This window comes from Oncorhynchus gorbuscha, linkage group LG18 (genome assembly GCF_021184085.1).
Source record: "Oncorhynchus gorbuscha isolate QuinsamMale2020 ecotype Even-year linkage group LG18, OgorEven_v1.0, whole genome shotgun sequence".
NCBI lineage: Eukaryota > Metazoa > Chordata > Actinopteri > Salmoniformes > Salmonidae > Oncorhynchus > Oncorhynchus gorbuscha.
Genome location: NC_060190.1, coordinates 3,693,851 through 3,710,919, shown reverse-complemented (window position 1 = coordinate 3,710,919; position 17,069 = coordinate 3,693,851). Strand labels below are relative to the sequence as shown.

The window sequence follows — 17,069 nt, the reverse complement described above, 5'->3', positions numbered from 1 at the left end:
ATGGCAGCAGGCAGGTGTGAGTACATCTGCACGCACAGTGAGGCAAAGACTTTTGGAGGATGGCCTGGGGGTATGGTGGGGGTATGGTAGTGGGTATGGTAGTGGGTATGGTAGTGGGAAGTGGGTATGGTAGTGGGTATGGTAGGGGGTATGGTAGTGGGTATGGTAGTGGGAAGTGGGTATGGTAGTGGGTATGGTAGGGGGTATGGTAGTGGGTATGGTAGTGGGTAGGTAGGGGGTATGGTAGGGGGTATGGTAGTGGGTATGGTAGTGGGAAGTGGGTATGGTAGTGGGTATGGTAGTGGGTATGGTAGTGGGAAGTGGGTATGGTAGTGGGTATGGTAGGGGGTATGGTAGGGGGTATGGTAGTGGGTATGGTAGTGGGTATGGTAGTGGGTATGGTAGGGGGTAAGGTAGTGGGTATGGTAGTGGGTATGGTAGTGGGTACGGTAGGGGGTACGGTAGGGGGTATGGTAGTGGGTATGGTAGTGGTTATGGGGTATGGTAGGGGGTATGGTAGTGGGTACGGTAGGGGGTATGGTAGGGGGTATGGTAGGGGGTATGGTAGGGGGTATGGTAGGGGGTATGGTAGTGGGTATGGTAGGGGATATGGTAGTGGGTATGGTAGTAGGTATGGTAGTGGGTATGGTAGGGGGTATGGTAGGGGGTATGGTAGTGGGTATGGTAGTGGCCGACTTGCCAACTGTGGAAAGCATTGGAGTCAACATGGGCCAGCATCCCTGTGGAACGCTTTCAACACCTTATAGAGTCAACATGGACCAGCATCCCTGTGGAACGCTTTCAACACCTTGTAGAGTCAACATGGGCCAGCATCCCTGTGGAACGCTTTCAACACCTTGTAGAGTCAACATGGGCCAGCATCCCTGTGGAACGCTTACAACACCTTGTAGAGTCAACATGGGCCAGCATCCCTGTGGAACGCTTTCAACACCTTGTAGAGTCAACATGGGCCAGCATCCCTGTGGAACGCTTTCAACACCTTGTAGAGTCAACATGGGCCAGCATCCCTGCGGAACGCTTTCAACACCTTGTAGAGTCTATACCCCGACACATTGAGGCTGTTCTGAGGGGGAAAGGGGGGAGGGGTGCAAGTCAATATTAGGAAGGTGTTCTTAATGTTTTGTCCACTCATTGTATGTCATTCAGTTTACGACGTTGACTCCTATTTTCTCCCCAGTTCTCTGGTGATTTAGTCATCACATTTCTCCTGTTATTTTCCCAGACCTGTCAGGAATAGGTTAGACCAGCTGAAGTGAGGGTAGAGGCTGGGCAGGGCTGGGTATATCCTGTCAGGAATAGGTTAGACCAGCTGAAGTGAGGGTAGAGGCTGGGCAGGGCTGGGTATATCCTAGGTTAGACCAGCTGAAGTGAGGAATGGGCAGGCTTCAGGAATAGGTTAGACCAGCTGAAGTGAGGGTAGAGGCTGGGCAGGGCTGGGTATATCCTGTCAGGAATAGGTTAGACCAGCTGAAGTGAGGGTAGAGGCTGGGCAGGGCTGGGTATATCCTGTCAGGAATAGGTTAGACCAGCTGAAGTGAGGGTAGAGGCTGGGCAGGGCTGGGTATATCCTGTCAGGAATAGGTTAGACCAGCTGAAGTGAGGGTAGAGGCTGGGCAGGGCTGGGTATATCCTGTCAGGAATAGGTTAGACCAGCTGAAGTGAGGGTAGAGCTGGGCAGGGCTGGGTATATCCTGTCAGGAATAGGTTAGACCAGCTGAAGTGAGGGTAGAGGCTGGGCAGGGCTGGGTATATCCTGTCAGGAATAGGTTAGACCAGCTGAAGTGAGGGTAGAGGCTGGGCAGGGCTGGGTATATCCTGTCAGGAATAGGTTAGACCAGCTGAAGTGAGGGTAGAGGCTGGGCAGGGCTGGGTATATCCTGTCAGGAATAGGTTAGACCAGCTGAAGTGAGGGTAGAGGTCATCCTGTCAGGAATAGGTTAGACCAGCTGAAGTGAGGGTAGAGGCTGGGCAGGGCTGGGTATATCCTGTCAGGAATAGGTTAGACCAGCTGAAGTGAGGGTAGAGGCTGGGCAGGGCTGGGTATATCCTGTCAGGAATAGGTTAGACCAGCTGAAGTGAGGGTAGAGGCTGGGCAGGGCTGGGTATATCCTGTCAGGAATAGGTTAGACCAGCTGAAGTGAGGGTAGAGGCTGGGCAGGGCTGGGTATATCCTGTCAGGAATAGGTTAGACCAGCTGAAGTGAGGGTAGAGGCTGGGCAGGGCTGGGTATATCCTGTCAGGAATAGGTTAGACCAGCTGAAGTGAGTGTAGAGGCTGGGCAGGGCTGGGTATGGGTTTGGGATTGGGAGGCCTTAGGCTCAGGGGACAAGGGGTTTAAATTTCTTTACATTTCCCCCAAAAAAACACGGACACAAAAAACTGTCCTGTTCTGGTCCCGTGTCTCTCTCTCCCTCTGTCATCTTAGAGGTCCACTGTTTGTTCTAAACAACCCTTAGACCGTGTTATAAAACCACATAGTACCTGCTAACAACAACAGCTTAGTCCGGAGGTTACAAAGTCTTCCAATGTCAACATCGTCCTCAGCCTCTTAATGTCCCAGCCTCTTAATGTCCCAGCCCCCCAGCCTCTTAATGTCCCAGCCCCCAGCCTCTTAATGTCCCAGCCCCCCAGCCTCTTAATGTCCCCAGCCTCTTAATGTCCCAGCCCCCAGCCTCTTAATGTCCCAGCCCCCAGCCTCTTAATGTCCCAGCCCCCAGCCTCTTAATGTCCCCAGCCCCCAGCCTCTTAATGTCCCCAGCCCCCCAGCCTCTTAATGTCCCCAGCCCCCCAGCCCACTGTCTTCCTGTCTGTGAGGTTACACAGGTGCTGCTCACTGTCTTCCTGTCTGTGAGGTTACACAGGTGTTGCTCACTGTCTTCCTGTCTGTGAGGTTACACAGGGGCTGCCCACTGTCTTCCTGTCTGTGAGGTTACACAGGTGCTGCTCACTGTCTTCCTGTCTGTGAGGTTACACAGGTGTTGCTCACAGTCTTCCTGTCTGTGAGGTTACACAGGTGCTGCTCACTGTCTTCCTGTCTGTGAGGTTACACAGATGCTGCTCACTGTCTTCCTGTCTGTGAGGTTACACAGGTGTTGCTCACAGTCTTCCTGTCTGTGAGGTTACACAGGTGCTGCTCACTGTCTTCCTGTCTGTGAGGTTAGGCAGGTGCTGCTCACTGTCTTCCTGTCTGTGAGGTTAGGCAGGTGCTGCTCACTGTCTTCCTGTCTGTGAGGTTAGGCAGGTGCTGCTCACTGTCTTCCTGTCTGTGAGGTTAGGCAGGTGCTGCTCACTGTCTTCCTGTCTGTGAGGTTACACAGGTGCTGCTCACTGTCTTCCTGTCTGTGAGGTTACACAGGTGTTGCTCACTGTCTTCCTGTCTGTGAGGTTACACAGGTGTTGCTCACTGTCTTCCTGTCTGTGAGGTTACACAGGTGCTGCTCACTGTCTTCCTGTCTGTGAGGTTACACAGGTGCTGCTCACTGTCGACACTCCTGAACACAGCCCTGCATCCTAGTAGGTGACTCAGACTGCGTCCCAAATGCACCCTATTTCCTAGTGCACTACTTTTGACCAGGGCCGTGCACTGAGTCCTATAGGCCCTGGTCAGAAGCAGTGCACTGAGTCCTATAGGCTCTGGTCAGAAGCAGTGCACTGAGTCCTATAGGCCCTGGTCAGAAGCAGTGCACTGAGTCCTATAGGCCCTGGTCAGAAGCAGTGCACTGAGTCCTATAGGCCCTGGTCAGAAGCAGTGCACTGAGTCCTATAGGCCCTGGTCAGAAGCAGTGCACTATAAAGGGTGCCAGGGTGCCAGTCGGGACACTCAGAGGAGGATGAAGTTTTCCTTAAACAATCAAAAGGAACCATTAAAAGACCAGTTTATGTCATTGTCTTTAGACACTGATCTATGATCAGTTTTGATTGTAAAACCCCTATTGGACATGGGGAGGATAAGCTGATCCTGGATCTGTGATCTGAGTGAGGAGGATCCCTTCAGCCAGGTGGACACAGTGGCCACCATATACTGAAACCATTCCATGCCTTCTAAATCCACCAGGGGGTACATGGACACACTTCAGGAGAATAGGAATGAAGCCAATGTTTCACCGACATCCACTGATCAGGTGATTGGTTGATTGTTCAGGACTCTAAAGCAGCGGCTAATGTCCTTCAAAAAGGTTCAAAGGTCAAAGCAGAACTTTACCTCAAATAAACACATGCCAGACCAAAGCCTGTTAAACACATTCAATAGCATCATCTCTTCTTTCTCTTTCCCTATTTCCTTATTTCTTCTTCGTCTCTTTGGTGGTCTGTCCTACAAAACATCCTCAGGGAAAATCCAAGGATTCTCTATTCCATTGTCTCTCTCTCTCTCTCTCTCTCTCTCTCTCTCTATGTGTTCTCTCCCAAAGAGTAGAGTCCAGGAGAGGGGGATGTGAGAGGAGAGGAGAGTTGTGGCTTGGAGAGGGGGATGTGAGAGGAGAGTTGTGGCTTGGAGAGGGGGATGTGAGAGGAGAGTTGTGGCTTGGAGAGGGGGATGTGAGAGGAGAGATGTGGCTTGGAGAGGGGGATGTGAGAGGAGAGATGTGGCTTGGAGAGGGGGATGTGAGAGGAGAGATGTGGCTTGGAGAGGGGGATGTGAGAGGAGAGATGTGGCTTGGAGAGGGGGATGTGAGAGGAGAGATGTGGCTTGGAGAGGGGGATGTGAGAGGAGAGATGTGGCTTGGAGAGGGGGATGTGAGAGGAGAGGAGATGTGGCTTGGAGAGAGGGGGAGAGGAGAGATGTGGCTTGGAGAGGGGGATGTGAGAGGGAGATGTGGCTTGGAGAGGGGGAGAGGAGGAGAGTTGTGGCTTGGAGAGGGATGTGAGAGGAGAGATGTGGCTTGGAGAGGGGGATGTGAGAGGAGAGGAGAGTTGTGGCTTGGAGAGGGGGATGTGAGAGGAGAGATGTGGCTTGGAGAGGGGGATGTGAGAGGAGAGATGGATGAAGGAGGAGAGGAGAGTTGGGTCCTGGAGAGAGGGATGTGAGAGGAGAGATGGATGAAGGAGGAGAGGAGTTGTGGCTTGGAGAGGGGATGTGAAAGGAGAGATGGATGAAGGAGGAGAGGAGAGTTGTGGCTTGAGAGAGGATGGATGAAGGAGGAGAGGAGAGTTGAGAGGAGAGATGGATGATGGATGAAGGAGGAGAGGAGAGTTGAGTCCAGGAGATGTGGGGGATCCAGGGGGATGAGGAGAGATGGATGAAGGAGGAGAGGAGAGTTGAGTCCAGGAGAGGGGGATGTGAGAGGAGAGATGGATGAAGGAGGAGAGGAGAGTTGAGTCCAGGAGAGGGGGATGTGAGAGGAGAGTTGAGTCCAGGAGAGGAGAGATGGATGAAGGAGGAGAGGAGAGTTGAGTCCAGGAGAGAGGGATGTGAGAGGAGAGGAGAGTTGAGTCCAGGAGAGGGGGATGTGAGAGGAGAGATGGATGAAGGAGGAGAGGAGAGTTGAGTCCAGGAGAGGGGGATTGAGAGGAGAGTTGAGTCCAGGAGAGGAGAGATGGATGAAGGAGGAGAGGGATGTGAGGGATGTGAGAGGAGAGGAGAGTTGAGTCCAGGGGATGTGAGAGGAGGATGGATGAAGGAGGAGAGGAGAGAGTTGGATGAAGGAGGAGAGGAGAGTTGAGTCCAGGAGAGGGGGATGTGAGAGGAGAGTTGAGTCCAGGAGAGGAGAGATGGATGAAGGAGGAGAGGAGAGTTGAGTCCAGGAGAGAGGGATGTGAGAGGAGAGTTGAGTCCAGGAGAGGAGGATGTGAGAGGAGAGTTGGATGAAGGAGGAGAGGAGAGTTGAGTCCAGGAGAGGAGGATGTGAGTGGAGAGTTAGATGAAGGAGGAGAGGAGAGTTGAGTCCAGGAGAGATGGATGAAGGAGGGGAGTCGGGGCCTGGAGAGGGGATGTGAAAGGAGAGATGGATGAAGGAGGGGAGTCGGGGCCTGGAGAGAGGGATGTGAGAGGAGAGATGGATGAAGGAGGGGAGTCGGGGCCTGGAGAGAGGGATGTGAGAGGAGAGATGGATGAAGGAGGGGAGTCGGGGCCTGGAGAGGGTTGGTCAGTTTAGAGTTCAGGGGTCAGGGTTTGGAGATTGGAATGTTCCATAGTTAAAGTTGAGAGAGGAGGAGGAGGAGGATTGTGTGTGTCTCTCTCCAGGTAAAGTCATCAGTCGTCCTCTTCAAAGTGTGTTCTCTGCAGAACCTTCACATGGCGCTCATAGATCTTCAGGGCGGGGCCTAGCCTGATTGACAGGCCTGTCAGGACATCGTTACGCTGCATCAGGAGGAGGGACTTCCCATCTATCTCCTGATTGGGTAGAGAGAGAGAGAATATATTTATTTATAAAGTTATAATATAGTAGGTACACGGAGTAGTTACATAGTAAGTAGATCTAGATAAGACACATAGTAGTTACCCAATACAGTAACGACACAGTAAATACAACAATGTCAGGTGTGATTGCTGAATCTCTGATGCTCCCTGGTGATCTGAAGGCCTGTTGTCTGTCTCATCTGACCTGAGTCCTGAAGGCCTGTTGTCTGTCTCATCTGACCTGAGTCCTGAAGGCCTGTTGTCTGTCTCATCTCACCTGAGTCCTGAAGGCCTGTTGTCTGTCTCATCTCACCTGAGTCCTGAAGGCCTGCTGTCTGTCTCATCTCACCTGAGTCCTGAAGGCCTGTTGTCTGTCTCATCTCACCTGAGTCCTGAAGGCCTGTTGTCTGTCTCATCTCACCTGAGTCCTGAAGGCCTGTTGTCTGTCTCATCTCACCTGAGTCCTGAAGGCCTGTTCTGGAACCCTGCTGTCTGTCTCATCTCACCTGAGTCCTGAAGGTCTGTTCTGGAACCCTGCTGTCTGTCTCTTCTCACCTGAGTCCTGAAGGCCTGTTCTGCAAACCCTGCTGTCTGTCTCTTCTCACCTGAGTCCTGAAGGCCTGCTGTCTGTCTCATCTCACCTGAGTCCCGAAGGGCTGTTCTGGAACCCTGCTGTCTGTCTCATCTCACCTGAGTCCTGAAGGCTAAGGCCTGTTCTGCAAACCCTGCTGTCTGTCTCTTCTCACCTGAGTCCTGAAGGCCTGCTGTCTGTCTCATCTCACCTGAGTCCCGAAGGGCTGTTCTGGAACCCTGCTGTCTGTCTCATCTCACCTGAGTCCTGAAGGCCTGCTGTCTGTCTCATCTCACCTGAGTCCTGAAGGCTAAGGCCTGTTCTGGAACCCTGCTGTCTGTCTCAGCTCACCTGAGTCCTGAAACCCTGCTGCCTGTCTCTTCTCACCTGAGTCCCGAAGGCTAAAGCCTGTTCTGCAAACCCTGCTGTCTGTCTCCTCTCACCTGAGTCCCGAAGGCTAAAGCCTGTTCTGCAAACCCTGCTGTCTGTCTCCTCTCACCTGAGTCCCGAAGGCTAAAGCCTGTTCTGCAAACCCTGCTGTCTGTCTCCTCTCACCTGAGTCCTGAAGGCTAAAGCCTGTTCTGCAAACCCTGCTGTCGTGAAATAACAGACCACATCAGACACTGTCCAGTTGACTGGGTTTAGACTGCCCAGCTCAGACTTCACAAACCTAGAAAAAGAGAGAGGGGGGGATTTAAGTGTTTGCAACTTGTAACTGTCATTTAGTTAAAAGGACTAGACTATACTTTCATGTTTCACACACTGCATCTCCTCCCTCCATCACTCATCCCATAGACTCATTTGCTCCTCCCTCCCTCATCCCATACACTCATCTGCTCCTCCCTCCCTCCCTCCCTCCCCCTCCCTCCCTCCCTCCCTCCCTCTCTCCCTCCCTCCCTCCCTCCCTCCCTCCCTCCCTCCCTCATCCCATACACTCATCTGCTTCTCCCTCCCTCCTTCATCCCATACACTCATCTGCTCCTCCCTCATCCCATACACTCATCTGCATCTCCTCCCTCCCTCATCCCATACACTCATCTGCTCCTCCCTCCCTCCTTCATCCCATACACTCATCTGCTCCTCCCTCATCCCTCATCCCATACACTCATCTGCATCTCCTCCCTCCCTCATCCCATACACTCATCTGCATCTCCTCCCTCCCTCATCCCATACACTCATCTGCTCCTCCCTCATCCCTCATCCCATACACTCATCTGCTCCTCCCTCCCTCCCTCCCTCATCCACTACACTCATCTGCATCTCCTCCCTCCCTCCCTCATCCCATACACTCATCTGCATCTCCTCCCTCCCTCATCCCATCTCATCCCATACACTCATCTGCTCCTCCCTCCCTCCTTCATCCCATACACTCATCTGCATCTCCTCCCTCCCTCATCCCATCTCCTCCCATACACTCATCTGCTCCTCCCTCCCTCATCCCATACACTCATCTGCATCTCCTCCCTCCCTCCTTCATCCCATACACTCATCTGCATCTCCTCCCTCCCTCCCTCATCCCATACACTCATCTGCATCTCCTCCCTCCCTCATCCCATACACTCATCTGCTCCTCCCTCCCTCCCTCATCCCATACACTCATCTGCTCCTCCCTCCCTCATCCCATACACTCATCTGCTCCTCCCTCCCTCCCTCATCCCATACACTCATCTGCTCCTCCCTCATCCCATACACTCATCTTCTCCTCCCTCATCCCTCATCCCATACACTCATCTGCATCTCCTCCCTCCCTCATCCCATACACTCATCTGCTCCTCCCTCATCCCTCATCCCATACACTCATCTGCTCCTCCCTCATCTCATACACTCATCTGCTCCTCCCTCATCCCTCATCCCATACACTCATCTGCTCCTCCCTCATCTCATACACTCATCTGCTCCTCCCTCCCTCCCTCATCCCATACACTCATCTGCATCTCCTCCCTCCCTCATCCCATACACTCATCTGCTCCTCCCTCCCTCCCTCATCCCATACACTCATCTGCTCCTCCCTCATCCCATACACTCATCTGCATCTCCTCCCTCCCTCATCCCATACACTCATCTGCTCCTCCCTCATCCCATACACTCATCTGCTCCTCCCTCATCCCTCATCCCATACACTCATCTGCTCCTCCCTCATCCCATACACTCATCTGCTCCTCCCTCATCCCATACACTCATCTGCTCCTCCCTCATCCCATACACTCATCTGCTCCTCCCTCATCCCTCATCCCATACACTCATCTGCATCTCCTCCCTCCCTCCCTCATCCCATACACTCATCTGCTCCTCCCTCATCCCATACACTCATCTGCTCCTCCCTCATCCCATACACTCATCTGCATCTCCTCCTCCTCCCTCATCCCATACACTCATCTGCTCCTCCCTCATCCCTCATCCCATACACTCATCTGCTCCTCCCTCATCCCATACACTCATCTGCTCCTCCCTCATCCCATACACTCATCTCCTCCTCCCTCATCCCATACACTCATCTGCTCCTCCCTCGTCCCATACACTCATCTGCTCCTCCCTCATCCCTCATCCCATACACTCATCTGCATCTCCTCCCTCCCTCATCCCATACACTCATCTGCTCCTCCCTCATCCCATACACTCATCTGCTCCTCCCTCATCCCTCATCCCATACACTCATCTGCATCTCCTCCCTCCCTCATCCCATACACTCATCTGCTCCTCCCTCATCCCATACACTCATCTGCTACTCCCTCATCCCTCATCCCATACACTCATCTGCATCTCCTCCCTCATCCCATACACTCATCTGCATCTCCTCCCTCCCTCATCCCATACACTCATCTGCTCCTCCCTCATCCCTCATCCCATACACTCATCTGCTCCTCCCTCCCTCATCCCATAGACTCATCTGCTCCTCCCTCCCTCATCCCTCTTTCCTCCAGCTCACTCAGACTTCCTCATTTACTCATCTCTCATTCATGTGAAATATATTGACTCTCCTTGCTTCATTCATCCCCTCTGTCTCTCATCTGCTCCTCCCTTCTCTCTCTCCTCCTTCTTCCTTCCCACCCTCTCTCTGAGGTGATACTCACACTCCTCCCTTCTCTCTCTCCTCCTATCTCCTTCCCACCCTCTCTCTGAGGTGATACTCACACTCCTCCCTTCTCTCTCCTCCTACCTCCTTCCCACCCTCTCTCTGAGGTGATACTCACACTCCTCCCTTCTCTCTCCTCCTACCCCCTTCCCACCCTCTCTCTGAGGTGATACTCACACTCCTCCCTTCTCTCTCTCCTCCTACCTCCTTCCCACCCTCTCTCTGAGGTGATACTCACACTCCTCCCTTCTCTCTCCTCCTACCTCCTTCCCACCCTCTCTCTGAGGTGATACTCACACTCCTCCCTTCTCTCTCCTCCTACCTCCTTCCCACCCTCTCTCTGAGGTGATACTCACACTCCTCCCTTCTCTCTCCTCCTACCTCCTTCCCACCCTCTCTCTGAGGTGATACTCACACTCCTCCCTTCTCTCTCTCCTCCTACCTCCTTCCCACCCTCTCTCTGAGGTGATACTCACACTCCTCCCTTCTCTCTCTCCTCCTACCTCCTTCCCACCCTCTCTCTGAGGTGATACTCACACTCCTCCGTTCATCCCTCTCTCCTCTGCCAGGCCAGAGTCTCTAGGTGAGGCGGTGGGGGTGAGGAGACAGGAGGACACACCCACCTCTGTCTTACAGGCCGAACCTGCTGGAAAGGAGGAGAGGGGTTAGCACTGCACACGCACACAAACAGAGGGGTTAGCACTGCACACGCACACACACAGAGGGGTTAGCACTGCACACGCACACAAACAGAGGGGTTAGCACTGCACACACACAGAGGGGTTAGCACTGCACACGCACACACACAGAGGGGTTAGCACTGCACACGCACACACACAGAGGGGTTAGCACTGCACACGCACACACACAGGGGGGTTAGCACTGGACACGCACATACACAGATGGGTTAGCACTGCACACGCACACACACAGAGGGGTTAGCACTGCACACGCACACACACAGAGGGGTTAGCACTGCACACGCACAGAGGGGTTAGCACTGCACACACACAGAGGGGTTAGCACTGCACACACACAGAGGGGTTAGCACTGCACACACACAGAGGGGTTAGCACTGCACACACACAGAGGGGTTAGCACTGCACACACACAGAGGGGTTAGTACTGCACACACACAGAGGGGTTAGCACTGCACACACACAGAGGGGTTAGCACTGCACACACACAGAGGGGTTAGCACTGCACACACACAGAGGGGTTAGTACTGCACACACACAGAGGGGTTAACACTGCACAAACACAGAGGGGTTAGTACTGCACACACACAGAGGGGTTAGTACTGCACACACACAGAGGGGTTAGCACTGCACACACACAGAGGGGTTAGCACTGCACACACACAGAGGGGTTAGTACTGCACACACACAGAGGGGTTAACACTGCACAAACACAGAGGGGTTAGTACTGCACACACACAGAGGGGTTAGCACTGCACACACACAGAGGGGTTAGCACTGCACACACACAGAGGGGTTAACACTGCACAAACACAGAGGGGTTAGCACTGCACACACACAGAGGGGTTAGCACTGCACACACACAGAGGGGTTAGCACTGCACACACACAGAGGGGTTAGCACTGCACACACACAGAGGGGTTAGCACTGCACACACACAGAGGGGTTAACACTGCACACACACAGAGGGGTTAGCACTGCACACACACAGAGGGGTTAGCACTGCACAGAGGGGTTAGCACTGCACACACACAGAGGGGTTAGCACTGCACACGCACAGAGGGGTTAGCACTGCACACACACAGAGGGGTTAGCACTGCACACACACAGAGAGGCACTGCACACACAGAGGGGTTAGCACTGCACACACACAGAGGGGTTAGCACTGCACACACACAGAGGGGTTAGCACTGCACACACACAGAGGGGTTAGCACTGCACACACACAGAGGGGTTAGCACTGCACACACACAGAGGGGTTATCACTGCACACACACAGAGGGGTTATCACTGCACACACACAGAGGGGTTATCACTGCACACACACAGAGGGGTTATCACTGCACACACACAGAGGGGTTATCACTGCACACACACAGAGGGGTCACTGCACACACACAGAGGGGTTCACTGCACACACACAGAGGGTTATCACTGCACACACACACGCACACACACAGAGGGGTTATCACTGCACACACACAGAGGGGTTATCACTGCACACACACAGACACTGCACACACACAGAGGGGTTATCACTGCACACACACAGAGGGGTTATCACTGCACACACACAGAGGGGTTATCACTGCACACACACAGAGGGGTTAGCACTGCACACACACAGAGGGGTTAGCACTGCACACACACAGAGGGGTTAGCACTGCACACACACAGAGGGGTCAGCACTGCACACGTATGAACATGCACTCCCACACACTCTGGCGTTCTAAAGCAGAACTCACAGTTGTGGTTGTGGACAGAGGAAGTGTGGCTCTCTCTCTCTGACTGTACCACATTCTGATCCTGAGAGAGAGAGAGAGAGAGAGAGAGAGAGAGAGAGAGAGAGAGAGAGAGAGAGAGAGAGAGAGAGAGAGAGAGAGAGAGAGAGAGAGAGAGAAGAGAGAGAGAGAGAGAGAGAGAGAGACTAACTATTTGCACATTGTTTCAACACTGTATATAGTCATAATGACATTTGAAATGTCTTTATTCATTTGGAACTTTTGTGAGTGTAATGTTTACCATTCATTTTTATTGTTTATTTCACTTTTGTTTATTATCTATTTAACTTGCTTTGGCAAAGTTACCATATGTTTCCTATCCCAATAAAGCCATTGAATTGAGAGAGACAGACAGAGAACAACAGACAGAGGGAGACAGACAGAGGGAGACAGACAGAGGGAGACAGACAGAGGGAGACAGACAGATGGAGACAGACAGACAGACAGAGAGGGAGAGACAGAGGGAGACAGACAAACAGAGACAGACAGAGAGAGAGAGACAGACAGAGAGGGAGACAGACAGAGAGAGACAGAGACAGAGGGAGAGAGACAGAGAGACAGAGAGAGAGAGAGAGACAGAGAGAGAGGGAGACAGACAGAGGGAGACAGACAGACAGAGAGAGACAGACAGAGAGACAGACAGAGGGAGACAGACAGAGGGAGACAGACAGAGGGAGACAGACAGAGGGAGACAGAGGGAGACAGAGAGAGGGAGACAGAGAGAGACAGAGAGAGACAGACAGAGATAGGGAGACAGACAGAGAGAGGGAGACAGACAGAGAGAGGGAGACAGACAGAGAGAGGGAGACAGACAGAGAGAGAGACAGAGAGAGACAGAGAGAGACAGAGAGAGATAGACAGACAGAGAGAGGGAGAGAGACAGAGAGAGGGAGAGAGGGAGACAGACAGAGAGAGGGAGACAGACAGAGAGAGGGAGACAGACAGAGAGAGGGAGACAGACAGAGAGAGGGAGACAGACAGAGACAGACAGAGAGAGGGAGACAGACAGAGAGAGGGAGACAGACAGAGAGAGACAGAGAGAGAGAGACAGACAGAGAGAGACAGAGAGTGATTTTCCCAGGAAATGACTCAATATGAAAAAGGGAAATCAAAAGCAAGATCCAGACCAACAGGGAGAAATACATAGAGGTGTGAAGGGGAAGCCTGTACCTGTGTGTCTGTGTGTATCTGGTCCGTGTTGGTTGTGTGTTCCGGTTGTTTGTCCTCCTGCTTCACCCCCGCCTGTCCCTCAGAACCTCCAGTGATGTCATCACCATTCCTGGGTTCCGTTTCCATGGGAACCGGGGCAGGGCAAGTACCCCCCTTAGAACCCTCCTCACCCCCTGAGGTTTGGGTATCACTCTGCCCCCCATCCTCAGCATCCCCTGTTCCCTTCTCCTCTTCATCCTCCTCCTCCTCCTCACCACTCTCTGTCTCCATTGGCTCCTCCTCTTTCACCTCCTAGGAAGACAGAGAGAGGGGTGAGGGGGGTTCAGAGAGAGAAAGGGAAGACAGAGAGAGGGGTGAGGGGGGTTCAGAGAGAGGGAGAATTCAGTGTTTCAGCATAGTATGAATGAGCAGATCAGAGTTAACAGAGTAACAGAGGAATGTGAAATGCAGTCAGACATGTCTTTATTTTCAGGAAACAGGCTACATAACTAGGTAGCCAACAGTCGCTCACTCGTTTAACGTATAGCGCATGTTTGTTGCTCTCTCTCTGTTCCTCTCCCTCTCTCTGTCCCTCTCTCTCCCTCTCCTCTCTCCTCTCTCTCCCTCTCTCTGTCTCTCTCCCTCTCCCTCTCTCCCTATATTTTACTGCGACCTCTTTTGTCCACTGGTTCATTATAGACATGCAGCGCGGCTCGAGTTAAGCGCAGACGGCGCGTCCTTTGTAATGACCCAGGCAGCAACCGGCTGCATCGACAGCGCAAGCCGCAACAGTCCCGTGTTCTGCTTAAATACACGCACTGCCCGCTCGGTTTTACAATCAATATAACATTTCATGAGAGAATCAGTGCGTCTTGCTTGGTGACGGGGTGTGCATATGGCTACAGTTACATCACCGAGACAGAGAGACAGACAGACAGAGAGCATGCGTTTGTTCCGTTAAAAAAGGTAGCCGCCTAGAAAGGGCGTAATGAGGAACGAAACATGAGAGATAGAGGCGGGGATAGAGGGAGAGAGAAAAGAACGGAACTAAGAAGATTATAACGGGGGGGGGGGGGGGGGCAAGCTGCTGTGATGCGAAAACAGCCTTGGCGCAGACAGACTTTCCGTCGTGGAAAGTATGCTTTCATTTTCACAAACTATTTCACCGAATTAACCACGTAACGCGTCCGTCCGCCTGTCTGCATAATGTACAGCCAGCTAGACACAGTCTATGATATAGGGACGGTAGCCTATAGCCGAACTTTCACCGCGCCAAACACAGAGGAACCACTACAGCGCATTATGGTCGCCCTCGCTCGACGTGCTCCTGTGTGTGCGGTGAATCTGGAACAAGAGAAGCGAGCGGACGAGAGCGCGCTGTTGAAAGCCCGCACCTTTTGTGCTGCCTGGGTGGCAGTGGAGCCCTACAGGAAACAGCGAGCAGGCAGCAAGACACAGTTGCGTGTCGAGGACAAAAATCATGTCTGTTCTGCAAGCGCACTGGTTCACGTTACCATTGGCTACCGTTCACAAAAAAACACACCAGCCCAGAAACGTCATTTTATTAAACCCAAGATTAATTTAGGGCAAATTATAGATTTGCCTTCAGAATAGTTTTTACATGCGATTTAGCTGAGTTGGGCTGAATGAGAGAGAATCAGGGATTATATCCAGGGAGAAAAGAGAAAGACGTCTGTCTGCGCTGTTTTGATATGTTGATCATTAATTCATAAGCAGACAGGGTGTAGTGAGTCTGTTCTGCTCTTCCTCTCTCTGTGTTTAGTCTATAGGACGTGTTGGAAATATTAAGTTACCTTGTTCCCAATGTGCTTATCCTGCAGTGCGCTCTTCAGCAGTCTGTTAGCGGGGCCGGGTGGCTTCGCTGGGGTTGGCGCTGCCTCCACTCCCCTCACCGGGAGAGTGATGTTCCCACACCGGGTCCTCCGCAGCCGACCTCTCGCCACCTCTCTCTCCAGAACCACCTTGACCCTGTTGCGGGTCAGTTTACCCTCAGATGAGAGGCCGTCTTGGCTGGTCAGGTAAACCAGGATCTCCTTCAGTCCCAGTGGCTTGTGGCCCCCGCGGGTCTCCCCTCTTAACGCGGAGGCTCGGTTCTGCTCGGCTAGTCTGCGGACGGAGGCGATCAGTCTTTCGCCCAAATCCGAGCTGGTTTGCCCGCTGCCCCCGACCCCCGGGTTCCCCTCACCTCGTCCGGCCCGCAGTTTGGGTTTGACAGGTGGGGGTTCTGGCTGAAGCTGTTTCGGCCGCAGGAGCTGGCTGTTGCTGCTGGAACTTGAACTGGCGCTTCCCTGGCTCATTTTATTTTCCGTTTCAGCAGCAACACCAACGAAGCTACTGCTGCCCTCCTGTCCCGTCGTCTCCACCCCCCCTCCTCCACCCCAGACCCCCTTTGCTTTGCTCGGAGCGCCGCTCCCATCTTGGCCCGGTTTTGTTTCGTGGTTGCCGGCCAAAACGCTGCTGCCAACCCCCTCCTGACCTCCTCCTCTTTCTCCTAATCTCTTGTCTTTTGACGCACTTGCTTTCCCACTGCAGCCTCTCCCGGCAGCACAGCCCGTTTCGCCACAACCCGGGCAGTAGCCAGGGCCGTTTCCGCTATTCAGTGGAAAAAGCTTTTGTTTTTTCTCGGGGGTGATGCCCGGGGTTTCGGGCCGGGGGTCAGGGCACTCACTCGGCTCGGAGACAGAATCCTCCTCTCGGTCCCGGCTCTCCACCTCCTCTAGGTCGGTAAAGCTGTGCGCGCTGTCCCCGTTGTTGTTGAAACTGGAGTGTTTGGCTTGCTCTCCCTCCACCTCGCTACCGCCGCCGCTACACGGCGTGAAGTCACTCTTCTTTCGACTCTTTCTCTGCACCTTCGCCGCATTCCTGTAGGATATGGAGCCCTTGTAGCTAACTTTGAGCACTGTTTGCTCCTGGATCAGTTTCTCCAGTTCCTCTCGGGTTCTGTCTGGATCCGAGCCGTGTCTTCTCCGGACCATACGACATATTCTCTCAAGGTCCGGTCGGGCTTTCCGTGAGCGTAGAGAGTCGATGGTCTCGAGGATCCAGTCCCGGTACTTGGATTCGGACATTGTGGTTGTTGTTTTCCCAGCGGTTGAGTTTGGGTTTGGCCGAGTGCGTCTTTTCTCTCTTGTTGTTTCTGAAGTGACGCTGTAAGTCGCTCTCCTATACCGACCCAGCGCGAGCAGAGAGCGAGCCCGGCAGAGCGGAGAATGAACAACGGAAGCCTCGATGTGCGCATGCGTTGGCCACATTGTGCGCTTAAGGTGGACTGACGAAGATGGCGTCCCCTTCAGTTCACCCACAGCAGACATACGCGGACGGTAGCTTATTTAAGGTAGAGTTTTTTTTCCTTTTTTCTGCGCATCTCAAGCACATCGCTCTTTGTTCACATTCCCGCTGCTTTTGGGAAACGTAAACA

At 53.2% G+C, this 17,069-nt stretch overlaps 1 protein-coding gene across 2 annotated transcripts; it reads right to left on the bottom strand.

Moving 5' to 3' along the window:
• Positions 1–5,872: 5,872 nt before the first annotated feature.
• samd1b (sterile alpha motif domain containing 1b) lies at positions 5,873–16,946 on the bottom strand. Of its 2 annotated transcripts, none has more exons than XM_046310352.1 (6): positions 15,445–16,946; positions 13,652–13,942; positions 12,446–12,506; positions 10,540–10,648; positions 7,485–7,599; positions 5,873–6,352 (listed from the first exon to the last, which is right to left on the bottom strand). In XM_046310352.1, exons 1-6 carry the CDS (start codon positions 16,900–16,902, stop codon positions 6,212–6,214), a joined length of 2,175 nt encoding a protein of 724 aa, XP_046166308.1. In that variant the 5' UTR covers positions 16,903–16,946; the 3' UTR covers positions 5,873–6,211. The 2 variants fall into 2 exon arrangements, with proteins under 2 accessions (XP_046166308.1, XP_046166309.1); XM_046310353.1 differs by having other exon boundaries at positions 5,876–6,352; positions 10,540–10,645; positions 15,445–16,944.
• Positions 16,947–17,069: the final 123 nt, after the last annotated feature.

What these genes read in the sequence shown, in the direction of transcription:
- samd1b (XM_046310352.1), bottom strand. Translation starts at nt 16,902, where the DNA reads ATGTGGCCAACGCATGCGCACATCGAGGCTTCCGTTGTTCATTCTCCG. An exon ending in ATAAGCACATTGGGAACAAG is followed by an intron (nt 13,943 to 15,444) that starts GTAACTTAATAT and finishes CTGTCTTCCTAG; the next exon opens with GAGGTGAAAGAGGAGGAGCC. An exon ending in AGATACACACAGACACACAG is followed by an intron (nt 12,507 to 13,651) that starts GTACAGGCTTCC and finishes TCTCTCTCTCAG; the next exon opens with GATCAGAATGTGGTACAGTC.